This window comes from Stigmatopora argus, chromosome 4 (assembly GCF_051989625.1).
Source record: "Stigmatopora argus isolate UIUO_Sarg chromosome 4, RoL_Sarg_1.0, whole genome shotgun sequence".
In the NCBI taxonomy this organism is placed as follows: Eukaryota; Metazoa; Chordata; class Actinopteri; order Syngnathiformes; family Syngnathidae; genus Stigmatopora; species Stigmatopora argus.
In genome coordinates, this window is record NC_135390.1 from 2037809 (window position 1) to 2053626 (window position 15818).

The window sequence follows — 15818 nt, forward strand, 5'->3', positions numbered from 1 at the left end:
TTGTTTGTTATATGATATATTTAACTAAAATAGCTGATCCAAGCATCCAATGATTTTAGAAAGGAAAATCTTGGAAATGATCAGGGGTGCCCAAACATTTTTATACGACTGGATATTTTAATGGCTCCGACCTCATGGTCATCAATCTCCTGGAGACGTTGCAAACTGCATTCCATATTGAAGATCTCCTGCAGATGTCTCATCATGCGAGCTTTATGGCCATATGTAAAGCTTAAATCCCTGATAATGCTGGTTCATTTTTTTTTATTCAGAGTGGTTACCACTCGCTTCGTGTCCTCGGTAAAAGATATTGTGATTGTCTTCCGAATGTTCGCTTCTTCTTTCTTGGTTAAACGGACGGTACATTCATTTATTCCACAATGGCGTGCTATGCCCTTTAGCATAGCAACATAACTTTTTCTCGATCACTGTCGTCATGTCTCATTTTTCCTGGGCGCATTGGATGCCAGCGGTTAGGAGGCATTTTCAACGACGACTCAAAATCCAAACAAAGCTGGAATAGGCACCGCATAGTGTTTCTCCACAGGTGATGTGCGCAACAGAAACACGGCAGTCTTTCTCCACAGGTGATGTGCACAACGGGAAATTCATTCGCAACAAAACAGGACAAGGCAAAATGTCACCTTCTCCACCTTTTTCTTAAATATCATTCTTCTACAGTGAAATATAGCTTCTGCTGCAGTGCTGAGTGCCACCCAATTCAGCACCGAAGAAGCGATGTCCTGATATCCGCTTGCAAGTTTCAGCGTGAATTTTGACATTTTTATGAATTTTTAAAAAATATACTTCATATAAAAACATGATGTACCGAAGGACCACATTAGAAGACTTACCTAAGCATAGGCTGTTGAGATGTCGAGTAAATACCCCATCGGGATAAATCTTAATCATAAAAGAGAGGTTGTTGTTTTCTGATGAGTTATTGGGTCCAACAGAAAGACCCTGATCCACTGGGGTGTATGGTCGCACCACCTCTACGTCTGAATAAAAACAGATATTAAAGTTATATAATATAATAAAGTACTTTTCTTTTAATTTTCTCTGTAAAAGTGAGTATCAACAGGAATCAATGGACAAAGAAAAGGAGCAGAGCCGCCAATTAATCTCCATCTGGTAGTGAATTAGATTAGATTGGAACTTTATTTCATCCCGTATTCGGGAAATTTCTTGGTTGCAGTAGCAAGACAGACACAAGACACACAAGACATTGTAGACCTAGGTAAAAAACTGGAGCCACACACAGGAAGTCCACAAGGTGGGGACCTTCTGCAGACTGAGACTGAGGTTACCGCACAGTCCCTTAGTAGTCTGGAGGTTTTAAAGATCATCTTCCTTGCCTAGATCCTCCTAAGCTGTCCTATAACCTAATCAGCAGCAGCGGAGAGGCCAGTGGGGGGCTTCAAAGCACACAAGCAGCCCAGCAAGCACTGGCAGCTCCTCCATATGACCGGAGAGAGATCTCACACTCCCATAACAATGATGGAATGCTCGGTTGGAGCGTTGCCTCTTCTCCCGGCACTATCGTCCACTGCTCACAGGTGATCCTGCGTCCATGACAGAGGAGGCACGGGTGAATGGCTCCAAAGACGTCTAGGACTGGCACTTGGCACCAAGGAAGGGCATAGAACCAGTACAATTTATATCTATACACAAAACAGGGAAGACAAAATCTCCCTTCACTTTTGTCCTGGGTTGCCAGACTAGTGGCCACAATCTACCACCCGTGATCATTTTCAAAGGGGAAAACTGCCAAAATTGCCGTTTTCAACCAGGGTCATCAAATCTAATTGAATGGATGAATGCACAAAGAGAAGATGAGTAAGTGGGTGAGAGAATTTACATCAAGAGACCGGATGGCTTTTTCCAAATTGATTTATGACTCACCAATGGAGTCCCGCACTAATGGGTGTTGGGACACTTCATCAATAAATTGAATGAGAGTCTCAATGATTGAACAAGGGTGTTATGTCCCAGGTCAGATTTCTTGCAAGTTTCAACAAGTGATTTTTTTTAAACCTTTTTAAGAACACATAACAAAATTTTATGCCAGAAATGTGGAAATTTCCCAGCGAATCTCACCAAAAATATCTACAACTCTTAAAATGTTAAGACATTTTACAGACAATTCTACGCATTGCAGCACAATTAAAATATAAGGAATTAAAAGATGCCTTGTGTGATTAGCTGAAATATATAAATATATACAGTGGTACTTCTACTTATGAATGTGTCTACATACGAAAGTTTCACATTACAAAACCCTTTTATATGCAAATTTCTGTTTCAATATACGAAAACAAGATTCAAGTTACAAAATCCCCCAATATGTAAATACATTTTTACTACTTTGTCTGTTGCTAATGTTAGCTTCCTCCTTACACCTATGCACCTGGATGAAAAGGAAATGTTTATGCATGTTTGTTATTCATTTTAATAAATAATATTTATATATATGTTGATAAAATATATATTTTTCTCATCAATTTCTCTCATATTTGTGTGTTACTCACATCTTTCATACAAAATTGGGACACAAACATGGAGGTCGCCAGCCAGCGAAAACAATCACTATTAAAGACTGTGGCCGTACTGACTTTTCTTCACGGCAAACCCCTTCACAGCAAGTAAAACTAATTGAAGGTGATGTTCTGGCTGGTTGGTGTTCAAGGATTGACGCGATTCGAAACCAGCAGTAAACACTAAGAGAAGTGAGGTATTTTTGTGAATGAATGTGTGTGGGAATGGCAAACTCGTCAGTGAGTGTCGTGGAAATAGGTTTTGTTGAGTCACTTGTGAAAGAAAGCACTCCATGTTTAGTAGCCCGTTAATTACTAAGTGGATTTTTACTAGAGCAGTATTTTATTTTTTAGTTTTTTTAATAAATGTATTATTTTTAATTCTAACTCTGAATTCTAACTCTTAAAATTATCAAAACCGAAAGAAATAAAAATGGGGAGTGAAAAAGGCTCATATTAACATTACAAAATGATGAGAAATTAGATTTTAATAGCAAATTGGGTTTTGCTGTAATAGAAATACTATTAAAGTAAAAGTGTGCGATTATAAATTTAATAAAAAATAATTCGGTTTATTGTATTGAATTCCTCCGTGACCGGACGTTTCGTCGACGGACACTTTGTCCCTGGACGTTTCGTCGCCGGACAGTTCGTCGACCGGACAATTCGTCCCCGGACACTTCGTCGCCAGACGGTTCGTCTAACCTTAACCACTAACCTTAACCACTATTAAAGAAGACAAAGGAAATTCACATATTCTTTATTAAAGAAAAATAAAACAGCAAAAACTCGCCTAAAAACACAAACACATTAACATTTGGATGTGCGTACTAAATGGGCTAGTCTTTAAACACACTACGCACGTTAAACGGTTCCTACGTTGAGCGCTCCATTTTTAAAATAAATATTTTAATAAATAAAACTATTTTATTAAAAAAAATATTAAAAAGAACACTAAGTAAATTCACAGCTTTTGTAACCTGAAGATTTCGTACCTAGCGGCATTCGTAAGTAGAGATATGACTATTTCAATTACCTTGAATAATGGATTTGAAGTAAATGTGTGCCCCAACAGGCACATGCATGGCACTCCCACTTGGAAGCTGTAATTGAAACATGTGTGTGTTATGGTTCAGCTCAGTCTTCGACACCAACATACAATCCCGAAAGAAAAGACCTGCAAAGGAAGATGTTTCATTACTACTTTCCATTCTATTAAATTTTACACTTTAACTGCAAATGAATACTGGCTCGACACATCGGTTATCGGCCTCCTCTACTAATAATTGGTACCTGTATCGATCCTTAAAAAAAACATATGGGTCGATTTCTTTTAGACAAGCACAGTCTACTTAAGATGTACATTAAATGCGAACTGGTAAGATTAAGGCTTGAAAACGTAACAATTTATAAATATGGGTCTATATTTTTTATTTTAGATTAAAAAAAACTTACATTCAAACATATATTTAGATCTCATATTTTAGAGCCACTCTATAAAATCCATTTTTAAAATTAAGATTCAGTTTTTAAATAATTGAGCAGATGTTTTAAATTGGCTGTGGTTTCTCTAAAATAGTTATAGGTTGAGTTAGAATATTTAACTGATGGTTGTCTTTTTGTGTTCTGCAGTCAAATGATCAACTCAGAGTGTGCCCAAAGTGAGCTGAGATAAGCTCTAGCACACCAACGAGGAGTGACATAGCAAAGCAGTTGATGTTTCTATAAACTTCAGGCTCACCTCTGTCCTTTTTGGCTAAAAAAGTATCATGGAATTCCAAGGGCTGACCACAGCTTGACCATTTTTCTTCGGCTTGCTTATAGATGGTTACCTGGATCTTCCCAACAGAAAAGGCAGTCTGAACTGTGGAAAAAAATGGCAAAAAACTAATATATTGTCATTCATCAAACAGACTTATAGCCCAGATTTTCTTTAAGCACTGTTTTTGTACAGTATGCCCACCAATATAGGAAAGTTATGATGCTACATTGTTTTCTGATAAACATTTCCTATTAAGTACATTGCTATTCTAATCAAATCTAGATGTTTTGCATCATTAACATTCGTGTATTCATCGCTGTGCACGATTTAAATCCTGCCACAAGCGAAGTACGAATTTGGCCAGAAAGGACTTTTCCACACTGCATCGCAAATCCACGGCTGTGAAAATCAATGCAAGATTTTGTAACAATTTAGATTGGCCATGCAATGTGTGTTTGGAGGGGTATGTGTTGATGTTTAAATTTTTCACAAAAAGAAACTGTTTCTGCCATTTAAATGGCACAAATGCAGATTAATTGACGCTCACTCACACAAAGGGTCATTTAGAATGGGATGCTCTTTTGTGTGTTTTATTAGAGCGACCCGGGTCCGGCTGTGACTCCAGCCTTATTGACAGCAAAGTCATTATTCAGACAGATGCCCAATGTGTGAAAGTTACAGCTTCAGGCTAGAGCCATGCGGCTGCACCCTACAGTCCAGGGGTTCGAAATAGTGACAGGTTAGATGAAGCCAGAATATGCCAGAATATGCAGGGGACAGAAATCCAATTGTAACAAACAGTCTTTTGTTATTTCAAGTTGCTGTGCGGCAATTCTAAATGTTTACAACCTCCAACCGTGTAAAGAAGGCAACTAACCACAAAGCAGAAGGTGAGCCAAATTAAAATGTGATATTGTCACCTACGAATACAGGGTCTTGCACTGTGGCCCTAACACACGCTGTGCATTGTGCATTCTTATGAGAAACAAATGTAAACTAAATGTGAACGCACTCAGCGAGTACATCAGAGGAAGTGGCTGCTCATCCCTTCCTTTGGATGGGAAAAGCAAAAATTGACATGCGAACCGGTTTCATTTGTTGTGTGTGCATGTGCGTGGGTGTGATTCATTGCAGAGACCAGGCACAGTGTGATATACCTAAAATGTCAGTGTTTAAATTTAAGACAATTATTTTGAAGTGTAACTTAATAGAAAGAGACATCATTCTGTAAAATATAGTCTTTAAATTACACAATCATTGAAGCTCACTCGGCGAGTCCTATTCCAGGTCGAAAAGTATTCAATTCAATCAAGTCGGTCGGGATATTAGATACAGTGGGGCAAATAAGTATTTAGTCAACCAGGAATTGTGCAAGTTATCATACTTGAAAAGATTAGAGAGGCCTGTAATTGTCAACATGGGTAAACCTCAACCATGAGAGACAGAATGTGGAGAAAAAAAACAACAACAGAAAATCACATTGATTTTTAAAGAATTCATTTGCAAATCTTGGTGGAAAATAAGTATTTGGTCAATACCAAAAGTTCATTGCAATGCTTTGTTATGTACCCCTTGTTGGCAATAAGTGAGGCCAAACGTTTTCTGTAACTCTTCACAAGCTTTTCACACACTGTTGCTGGTATTTTGGCCCGTTCCTCCATGCAGATCTCCACATATACATATATATATATACACATACATATACATACACATACATAAGCACACATATACATACATATGGATGTACATGCATGTATACGGTAGGTCTTAACACAGCCATTTTTTTGTTAAAGAGCCTGACAGCTGATGAGAGGGAGGATCTGCGGAAGCGCTCCTTCCTGCAATGAGGGTGCAGCAGTCTATAGCTGAAAGAGCTTCAGAGAGACTCCACAGACTCATGGAGGGGGTGGGAGGTGCTGTCCATGATGGACATCATCCTGGTCAGCATCCTCCACTCTTCCACTTCCTCCACAGAGTCCAAAGGACAGCCCAGAACAGAGCTGGCCCTCCTGACCAGCTTATTCAGCCTGTTCCAGTCCCTCTCCGTGCTACCGCATCCCCAACAGACCACTGCATAAAACACTGTAGATGCCACCACAGTGTCGTAGAAAGTCCTCAGCAGTGTCCTGCACACTCCAAAGGACTGTAGACTCCTCAGTAGGTAGAGGCAGCTCTGGCCCCTTTTGTACAGGGCATCTATGTTTGTGGACCAATCTAGTGTGTTGTTGAGGTGAACACCCAGGTACTTAAAATTCTCCACGATTTCAATGTCTGTACCCTGGATGTTCACCTGAGTGGTCTGTTGAGGATTCCTCCGAAAGTCGATGACCATTTCTTTTGTCTTACTGGTGTTGATGTAGAGGTGGTTTTGCCTACACCAGTCAACAAAGGCTGTGATGACTCCCCTGTACTCCAGGTCGTTCCTGTCCGTCACTCGTCCAACAATAGTGGTGTCGTCAGAGAACGTCTGGAGGTGGCAGGTGTCTGTATTATGTTTGAAATCTGATGTGTAGAGGGAGAAGAGGAGTGGGGAGAGCACTGTGCCTTGTGGGGCCCCCGTGCTGCAAGCTACCACATCAGACGTACAGTCCTGAAGTCTCACATATTGTGGTCTGTCCGTGAGGAAGTCGATGATCCATGCGGCTAGGTGGTTCCTTACTCCAGCCTCTTCCAGTTTCCCTCTCAGTAGGACCGGCTGAATGGTGTTGAACGCACTGGAGAAGTCAAAAAACATCATTCTCACCGTGCTTCCCGTGTTCTCCAGGTGTGAAAGAGACCTGTGCATCAGGTAGGTGGTAGCATCTTCCACACCAATGCCTGGACGATAGGCAAACTGCAGAGGGTCCAGCTCTGCATTCATCAGGGGGCTGAGGTGATTGAGGATGATCCTCTCCAATGTCTTGGTCAGGTGAGAGGTTAATGCTACCGGCCTGAAGTGGTTTGGCTCCCTGGGGTTCGCAGTCTTTGGAACTGGGACCACACAGGAAGTTTTCCGCAAGGTGGGGACCAATGTTCCCTCTAAGCTGCGCGCGTGCGCAATTGTGCACTACTCTTGTCTTCTCTGTGCAGCAGCAATCATATGGCGCGCAGTAAAAAAAAAAAAAAAAAAATCAGATTTTTTTTTTTTTTTTTACCCCTTTCCCCATGATGGCGCCATTTAAGCGGCAGCCAGTGGCAGTAGCTCTGTCCACTCATGTTTTTCGTGTTTTACAGCATGTTTTACATGAAAAATTAGAGGGAACATTGACATGCACCTGCTTGTGGCAGGTGTGATACTGGTGTGCCCATAGCGAGCAATGATGATGTCGTGACCGGATGATTCGCCTAAAGACGTTTCGCCGACGGACGTTTGACAGACGGACAGGTCGCCGAATGAACGTTCGTTCAAACAGCGTTTAACGATTAAATACAAATACTAGTATTTATTAGTTTAATGATTAAATACAAATACTAGTATTTGTATTTAATCATTAAACGCTGTTTTCAGCTGGATTTGACCGAATTTGAGAGCATTTTGAGTCGTTTGGCGAATGGACGTATATGGACGTTTTTTTGCCTCCATCGCGACATCATCGCGACATTTTACCGAGGAATTCACTTCCCTGGGCTCGGTTCTAATGTCCAAAGAGCTCCAGTATTTGTATTTAATCATTAAATGCTGTTTTAGGATGGATTGACCCGATTGCTGTCATTTTACGGCTCGGTTCTGCTACATCTGCCCGCCCAAGAGTGCTTATTCCCGGGCTGCCATTGATGGTAGACCAACATTGATTTTTACTATAATTTGGACAACACCGGCGGCGGGCCGGATTAAAAATCCTAGCGGGCCGTATATGGCCCGCGGGCCGAGGTTGAAAAACTTGTACACACACGATCCGGGGGTGGGGCGAGCGCGCGAATCCCGTTTCAGCGAAACCTCCGTTCGGCCGAATGAACGTTCGGCGGAACGTCCATTCGGCGACCTGCCCGTCTGTCAAACGTCTGTCGGCGAAACGTCTTTAGGCGAATCATCCGAGCACCGATGATGTCGCTCACACTGGTATTCAGTGCGCTCAGGGAGGTTGTCTTTCTGTTCAGACCAACAAAAAATTAGAGGGAACATTGGTGGGGACCTTCTGCAGACTGAGGCTGAGGTTGAAAATATGCAGAATTACTTTGCCAAGCTGATCCGCACACTCTCTCAGTATTCTGGAGCTGAGGCCGTCTGGATCGGTAGCCTTCCTTGCTTCGATCTTCTTTAGCTGTTTTATCACCTGATCGACAGTAATGCAGAGACCAGTGGAAGAAGGGGAAGAAGGAGGAGGAGAACGAGAGGGGAGAGTTGCTTCTGGTCTGGGGGGTCAGGGGAGTGGGGGCAGGGCTGAATCTGTTAAAGAACTGATTCAGTTCATTGGCCCACTCCCTGTCTACGGACTCCGGGTCTCTCTCACTGTTGCCTCCATGGCCCAAAATGGTCCTCAAGCTCCTCCAGACTTCTTTGGTGTTGCCTCTCTAGAGTTGGTTCTCCAGCTTCCTGCTGTAGATGGTCTTTCCCTTCCTTATCTCTCTCTTCAGCTCCTTCTGGACCATTTTCAGACTCTTTCTCCCCAGACCTAAAAGCCCTCTTCTTCTTGTTCAGGAGGGCCCTTAGATCCCTGGTGACCCATGGCTTATTGTTGGAGAAACAACGGACCTTCTTGGAGGGTACAATGTTCTCAACACTGAAGTTAATATAATCTGTGATGCAATGGGTCAAGCTGTCAATGTCTTTCCCATGTGAATTGCACAGCACCTCCCAGTCAGGGGTCTCAAAACAGTCCCTCAATACCATGCTGGTCTCCTCGGTCCATCTTTGTATGATCCTCGTGGTAGGTTTTATTTTCCTCACCAAAGGGATGTAGGTGGGGATCAGATGGACCAGGTTGTGGTCTGAGCGGCCCAGTGGGGGGAGGGGGACTGAGCTGTATGCCTCCTTTGTGTACGGAAACAGTATTCTTTTTCTTGCTATGAACTCTTTGTGAGGACAACGAACTCTGGTTGACTTCCAACAACTCCTGAGAGGCTGGATAAGGGAGATCAACATTCTGGGAGGCAATCTTGGATCGAGGAGAAGCGATTCCGGCAAAGGATGTGATTCGAGGATTGTTTATGCCAAAAAGACAGATTGTTTAATGAAAGCCAGATGTTCTAATATGGAGGTGCACATACACGAAAATTATTTCTCTGTAATAACACACCAATTCTTTCACAATAAAAGCGGGGCGCAGCATTCAAAAGATTTAGAAGGCAAGAAGGAAGGAAGAAGACAGCACTGCTCCCTCCCCTCAGTAGAACAAGAGAGTCTGCGTCTTCTTTTCTTATGCTATCATAAAATGTTAAATAGGCTAACTTGACACACACACACACCCATACCTAGGGGCAATTTAGTGTCCAATCAGCCTACCATGTTTTTGGAATGTGGGAGGAAACCAGATTACCCGGAGGGAACCCACAGAGGCTCGGGGAGAACATGCAAACTCCACACAGGTGAACGTGACCTGGATTTGAACCCAAGACCCCAAAGCTGTGAGGTCGATGCGCTAACCACTTGCTCCACCGTCGTTATATCATGGTTGATTTTAATCAAGCACGATGCATGTTGTCAAAAATATTTAGCCCCAGATGTACTCAGGAGTCGGCAACCCAAAATGTTGAAAGACCCATATTGAACAAAAAAAATGTGGTCATGCTGTATGTATCTATATTAGTCTAATATCAAAATGACTAAGTTGGCTAAAAATACATCATGAGCATTCATGATTAAATGTTTATTTTCCCTGCAGTGTATTCTGTAGTCGATGACTCACCCTTCACAGCTTTGTTGTACGATGCCGCCTCAAGTTTAACTTTATTACAATATTAATGAATTATGTTTCATTGCTTTGATAAAATTAAACAAATGCAATAAAAAAAATTCTGATTTTTGATGAAATGTTTATTTTGAGGATTTGACAAAACCACAACAAAATGGATCGTGCATAACATAACCCTTTGCCATTTGTGAATGTGTTTTCATACTTAATTATATCCCGGGTTGCAACTAAACTTTGTTTGCAGATGCAATCCACTTCTTAAATTTAGTTTTGCCCTCCTTTAATTTCTCTTGAAGTAATGCAATTGCACTATTTCTCTTTCCCAACTGTTTACTCAGCTGCAAATGTAGCATGCCTTACTTGGAAATGTCTTTCCACGACTATTTTTGTTATTTGATAGCTTCTCGTTACAATCCAAAAATTCAGGCAATCCTTCCCCATTGGCAATGAATGGAAATGATTCAGCGCATTACACAGTCACCGGTTTATTTACAACAGCTACCAGCTAATCACCCTGACCTGCTGATAGAAACGTATGATGCAAATCTTCGTTGACAGAAATTTAATATTTATTCTACAAAATCTTACAGCATTGGAAAACATTAAGAATGTTTGTGTCATGTTTGTCCTCCTACAGAAACCAAATTCATTCATTCGATCATTTTCGAAACCACTTACCCTCACTATGGTTGCAGGGGAAAACATTAAAACAAAAAATATATTTCTCTATGTCATTTTCAAACATTTATGAAAAAACTCCATGGAGCAACTAGGACAGAGCTAAAGAGCTCCATGTGGCTAGAAAACCTATGGCTGCCGACCCCCGTACTGGGTTACTCGGGAATTCTGTCACAAATGAGCTGGACCAAGCCAAGCGATCAAAACAATTTTTAAACTAGCCGATACGCCTTAATTGTTTTATTGTGTTTATTAAAATTACATTTGTTAATGGAATCATTTACATCTAAATTCTCAGTTAACATATTTTGAGCAATTTAAGATAACTTACCAGCAATATCTTTATCAACATTTTCAGAAAGACCTAAAACAAAATTAAAAGAGCAAACATTACACAAAAAAATGACACAACGAACAAATGTGTGATCCTTGGAGAGTAAATATTTAAAACTAAAAGATTTTTGATAGGGAACATATTTTACACCTACTGACAGACTTTCATATCTACTCACGTAAATGTATAATGTAGGACATTTTTCCAAGCAGCACTTCCACTCGTAGTATGCCATCCTTAAGATCAACAACGGTGCAGCCCGTGTTTAGTACCTGGGGATAAAGTTACAATAATGCATGAGGAAAAAATATATAAAATCACATTTTTGTTTTGTTTTAGAAAGTCAAATCAAAGTATTACCATATTTTCTCACATATACGCCGTATTTGTAATTCAGAAAAATGATGGCTGATACAAGGGTATGGCTTATATGCGCACAAATTATACTTGACATGCAAGAAACTGCAAGGTGACAAAGACGAAATGTCCTAACGCAAGACAATGCGGCCGATACGGTCATTTATTTCAAAATAGAGAAAAGTTAAACAGATAAAACGCTAAACAAAATTTATTTTGACGTCTATGGATGAAATTCAAGAAAAAAATAAACCGTATCTTGCATAAAACGTGAAAAAAACTGACTTACTTATGACTGCCATTGCTCACTCAGGGCGCCGCCATCTTACCTTTTACCGGTAGTTAAACGTGCTCTCACTGGCCAGAGGCGATTAGCCTTGATACATGCGTCCGTAGTGTTTACCAAGTCAGCACATCCCAATAGTTGTTAAGGATTATCGAAGGTCTTGCGGTCGATCATTAAAATATCAGCGTTGATACCTGCGCAATGTGTATCCCCTGCTATTATTACACCCAGAGACTTGGGGAAAACTACACCGCTACGGACACACTTCCTGGTTGTACTGCTCACGTCACTTATTTTTTTAATTCGTCCACGTGCAGGCAACACCGTTTCGGAATGTGCAATCCAGCAGACGATCCTTTCGATTCAGACAGCATCTCAGAAATACAACTTGCAATGATTTTGGTTAAGATTTTCCCTTCAAAGTAACACATTTGTACTCCCTATTAAAACCATGAATATGGAGGTAAAATGTATGAATCAGGGGCGTCTTAAACGAGAGAAATCATAAAATTCAACGATTTTAAGGCAATTTTAATCGTGCGGCTTACACGTGGAGGCGGTCAACATGCGAGAAAATACGGTCGGTAGCCCAAAAATCACCCCAGGCTACTTGATATAGACCTAAAATACACCTCACTGTGATTCTGGAGCGTCATCAGTGCTTAATCCGCGGTCATAGGGTACCACTGAGAGGCAATGACACATTGTTGGATAGCTCTTACAAGGCAATTCTACTCTAGGCGTTGTTTGAGCAGTGAGCAGATACGCCTTCAGAGTCTTAAACACGTGACCGGACATTTTGTCGACAACACTTCATCGCAGGACGCTTCATCCCCGGACGGTTTGTCGAACGGACGCTTCGTCGCCGGACAGTTGGTCGACCGGACACTTCGTCTACGGACAATTCGTCGCCGGACACTTCGTCGCCAGACAGTTCGCCTAACCTTAACCACAAACCTTAAAGAAGACAAAGGAAATTCACTTTATTAAAGAAAATAAAACAGCAAAAACTCGCTCGACAACACAAACACATTAACATTTGGGCGTGTACGTACTAAATGGGCTCGTCTCTAAACACACAATGCACGAAACGGTTCCTACGTTGAGCGCTCCATTTGTAAAATAAAAGGCAATAAATAAAATTATTTTATTACAAATTTTATTAAAAAGAAGACAAAGGAAATTCACATATTTTTCGTCGTCTTCCTTTCTTTGCTTGGTATTCCCATCTGTATTGTGTATACAGACTAGATTTCCGATGCGCGTTGTAAGGCAACGGAGCTAGATGTCGTCGCTTGTCGGCCATTTTCAGAACAGGCCCATTCGCTCCTATTCATAGAGTCAATAGAATTTGTTCTTAGAAAGGACAATAGATTGCTTGATTTAAAATCAAACGTGTGCGTCTATATCAAAGTCAGAGATGCAGTATTTATGGCATACTTCATAACAAATATCAGCATCCAGTCAGAATCGTAGCCACATCAATTCGCGATTAAAAACCAAACAGTTAATAGTAATTTAGTGGAGTCACTCAGTGCACCCCGAGGAACCGTTTCGTGCGTAGTGTGTTTAGAGACGAGCTCATTTAGTACGCACACGCCGAAATGTTAATGTGTTTGTGTTGTCGAGCGAATTGCCTTTGTCTTCTTTAATAGTGGTTAAGGTTAGTGGTTAAGGTTAGGCGAACTGTCTGGTGACAAAGTGTCCGGCGACAAATTCTCCGTCGACGAAGTGTCCGGTCGACGAAGTGTCCGGCGACGAAGCGTCCGTTCGACGAACCGTCCGTTCGACGAACCGTCCGTTCGACGAACCGTCCGGGGACGAAGCGTCCGGCGACGAAGTGTCCGTCGAAGAAATGTCCAGGTACTCTTAAACATGATGAGACAACCTTATTTTCTTCATTTTAAAGCCCTGTTACATATACTTTGGACTCAGCGAGATTTTAACCATTCAAATTTGGCTGGCTTGATTAAAATATGTTCTCTTTTTGTGTGGATAAATAATGTAATAATTTAGACTTCAATTCCGAACGCTCTTCAATTAGTTTACTGATTCAGGGAATGTCCCATAGCCCCTCAATAAATCTTTGTGTGGAAGTTTCAATACAATTTCTCCATCTACTGTAGTAGCGCAGTCACGCGGCAGCCGGTGATAGTAGCTCTGTCCACTCTTATTTGTTATTTCGTGTTTTACAGCCTTTATATCTGTTTTATTACATTTTAATATTTCATAATACATTCCTTTTTACTTTACTTTGTACTTTTTACTTTAATGTTTTAACAACTTTCTTTGTTCTGTTAGCCTGTCATCTTTCTGCTACTTCTTTTTTGGAACCATTCAGCCAGTGGTGGGCCGTCAGGGCCTTCAAGGCCTTCTTTGCTGGCCTAAGAAATATCTGAATCATATTATATTTTGTCCATCAACACTTATTATTCCAAATGGTCTGTTAGCTTCCTTTCATTGCTTTCCCCCCTGGTTGCACTGTTTCCAGATGTGTTTTCATATTGAAGCATTTAAACAATCACATTTAAGCCATTATTTGTTGCCAGATCAGATCTGCCTCAAAGCCTTCAAAATCAGTTCTGCGGGGTCTGCTGCATTAAACTAGACTGTTGCTTTTAACCAATCAGATTTCGAATTGGCAACCCCACAATGATTTTTCATAGGCGTGGGCATTTTGCTGGCTGGGACATGTCATTGCTTTCACCCTCTATTATTGGGTTGCTAGAGTAGACGGGCCAAAAGCTAGAATGAGGCAGCCAGACTAGCAAACTCCACGCACAATGGCCAACGCAGGAAAGCAAATGGATTCGGTTGCAAATTTGCTGGCAAAGCCATTTTCCACACAGACTTTTACAGAAAAAACGGACATCATTAAGAAAGGGCGGTCAACTCCGAAGCTAGCAAGCCTGTTACAGCCGGGAAAAGGGTGTGTTCGGACATTTTAGTGCGCTAACTACGAGCGCTATCCTTGGCTCACGGGCTCCGATGAACACACCAAATGATATTGTTGGGAGTGCTTGTTATTTGCCACCGATCGACATGGTGTTTGGAGCAACACTGGATTTGCAAATTTGTCTTGTTTAACCAAAGCAGCAACGAGACACCAAAGCTCTGCCGGACAGTTACAAGCAACGGTCCGCTCCAAAACTTTTGGAGATACTCGAGTGGAGTTACAATTAAACGAGCAAGTGCGCAGGGAAACGGAGCGCCACAACGAAAAGGTAAAGAAAAATAGGGAAATCTTAAAAAGTTTGATAGACTACGTCATTTTTTGGGGCAAGCAGGAACTTTCATTTCGGGGACACAATGAAAGCGATGCCTCCCCAAACAAAGGAAATTATGTGGAACTTCTTTATCTTTTTGCTGAGAAAAACCCGGATTTACATTACCACCTGTCCACTAATAAAGTATTTAGTGGCACGTCGGGCAGAATACAAAACGACCTGATCACTGCTATTGCTCAAGTGATGGATGAAGAGATCAGAAGCAAAATAAAAAAAGTAGTTTGTCTCTGTAATGGTGGATGAGACGACAGACGCGAGTAACGCAGCGCAGCTCGCACTGGTTCTGCGTTACGTCACGGGCAAAGGTGTCAAGGAGCGGTTCGTCAGATTTGAAAATGTTACCAGTGGGAAGCGAGCCGATGACATTGCAGGTCTCATCATTCAATTTCTGGTGGAAAATGAATGTCTGGGTAAAGTTGTGGCACAGTGTTATGACGGTACAGCGGTCATGTCTTCTGGATTAAATGGGGTGCAGGCTAAAGTTAAGGAGAGAGCACCGTTAGCTTTATTCATACACTGCTATGCCCATCGGCTCAATTTAGTACTGACTCAGGGGGCCTCAAAGATTAAAGAATGCAAGATATTTTTTGCTCACCTGAATGGCTTTGCTGCATTTTTTTCGAGATCGCCTCGACGCACAAAGCTGCTGGACGAAATCTGACAGCGGCGTCTGCCCCGTGTGGCACCAACACGGTGGCAGTACGCATCCAGGGTGGTCAATACAGTATTTGAGAAGAGAGCTGCTC

The 15818-nt window shown here is 41.6% G+C and overlaps 1 protein-coding gene across 8 annotated transcripts in view; it reads right to left on the reverse strand.

Annotated features, from left to right (window-relative positions):
- Window positions 1-15818, reverse strand: part of cyb5r4 (cytochrome b5 reductase 4) — a 110539-nt gene that overhangs the window by 22527 nt on the left and 72194 nt on the right. For all 8 annotated transcript variants that reach the window (XM_077597639.1, XM_077597638.1, XM_077597634.1 and 5 more), the window contains 5 exons: window positions 11321-11414; window positions 11140-11172; window positions 4279-4401; window positions 3574-3714; window positions 855-1001 (listed from right to left, as the gene is read on the reverse strand). In XM_077597639.1, coding sequence (XP_077453765.1) covers window positions 855-1001; window positions 3574-3714; window positions 4279-4401; window positions 11140-11172; window positions 11321-11414 — 538 coding nt within the window. The remainder of the gene's footprint in view (window positions 1-854; window positions 1002-3573; window positions 3715-4278; window positions 4402-11139; window positions 11173-11320; window positions 11415-15818) is intronic.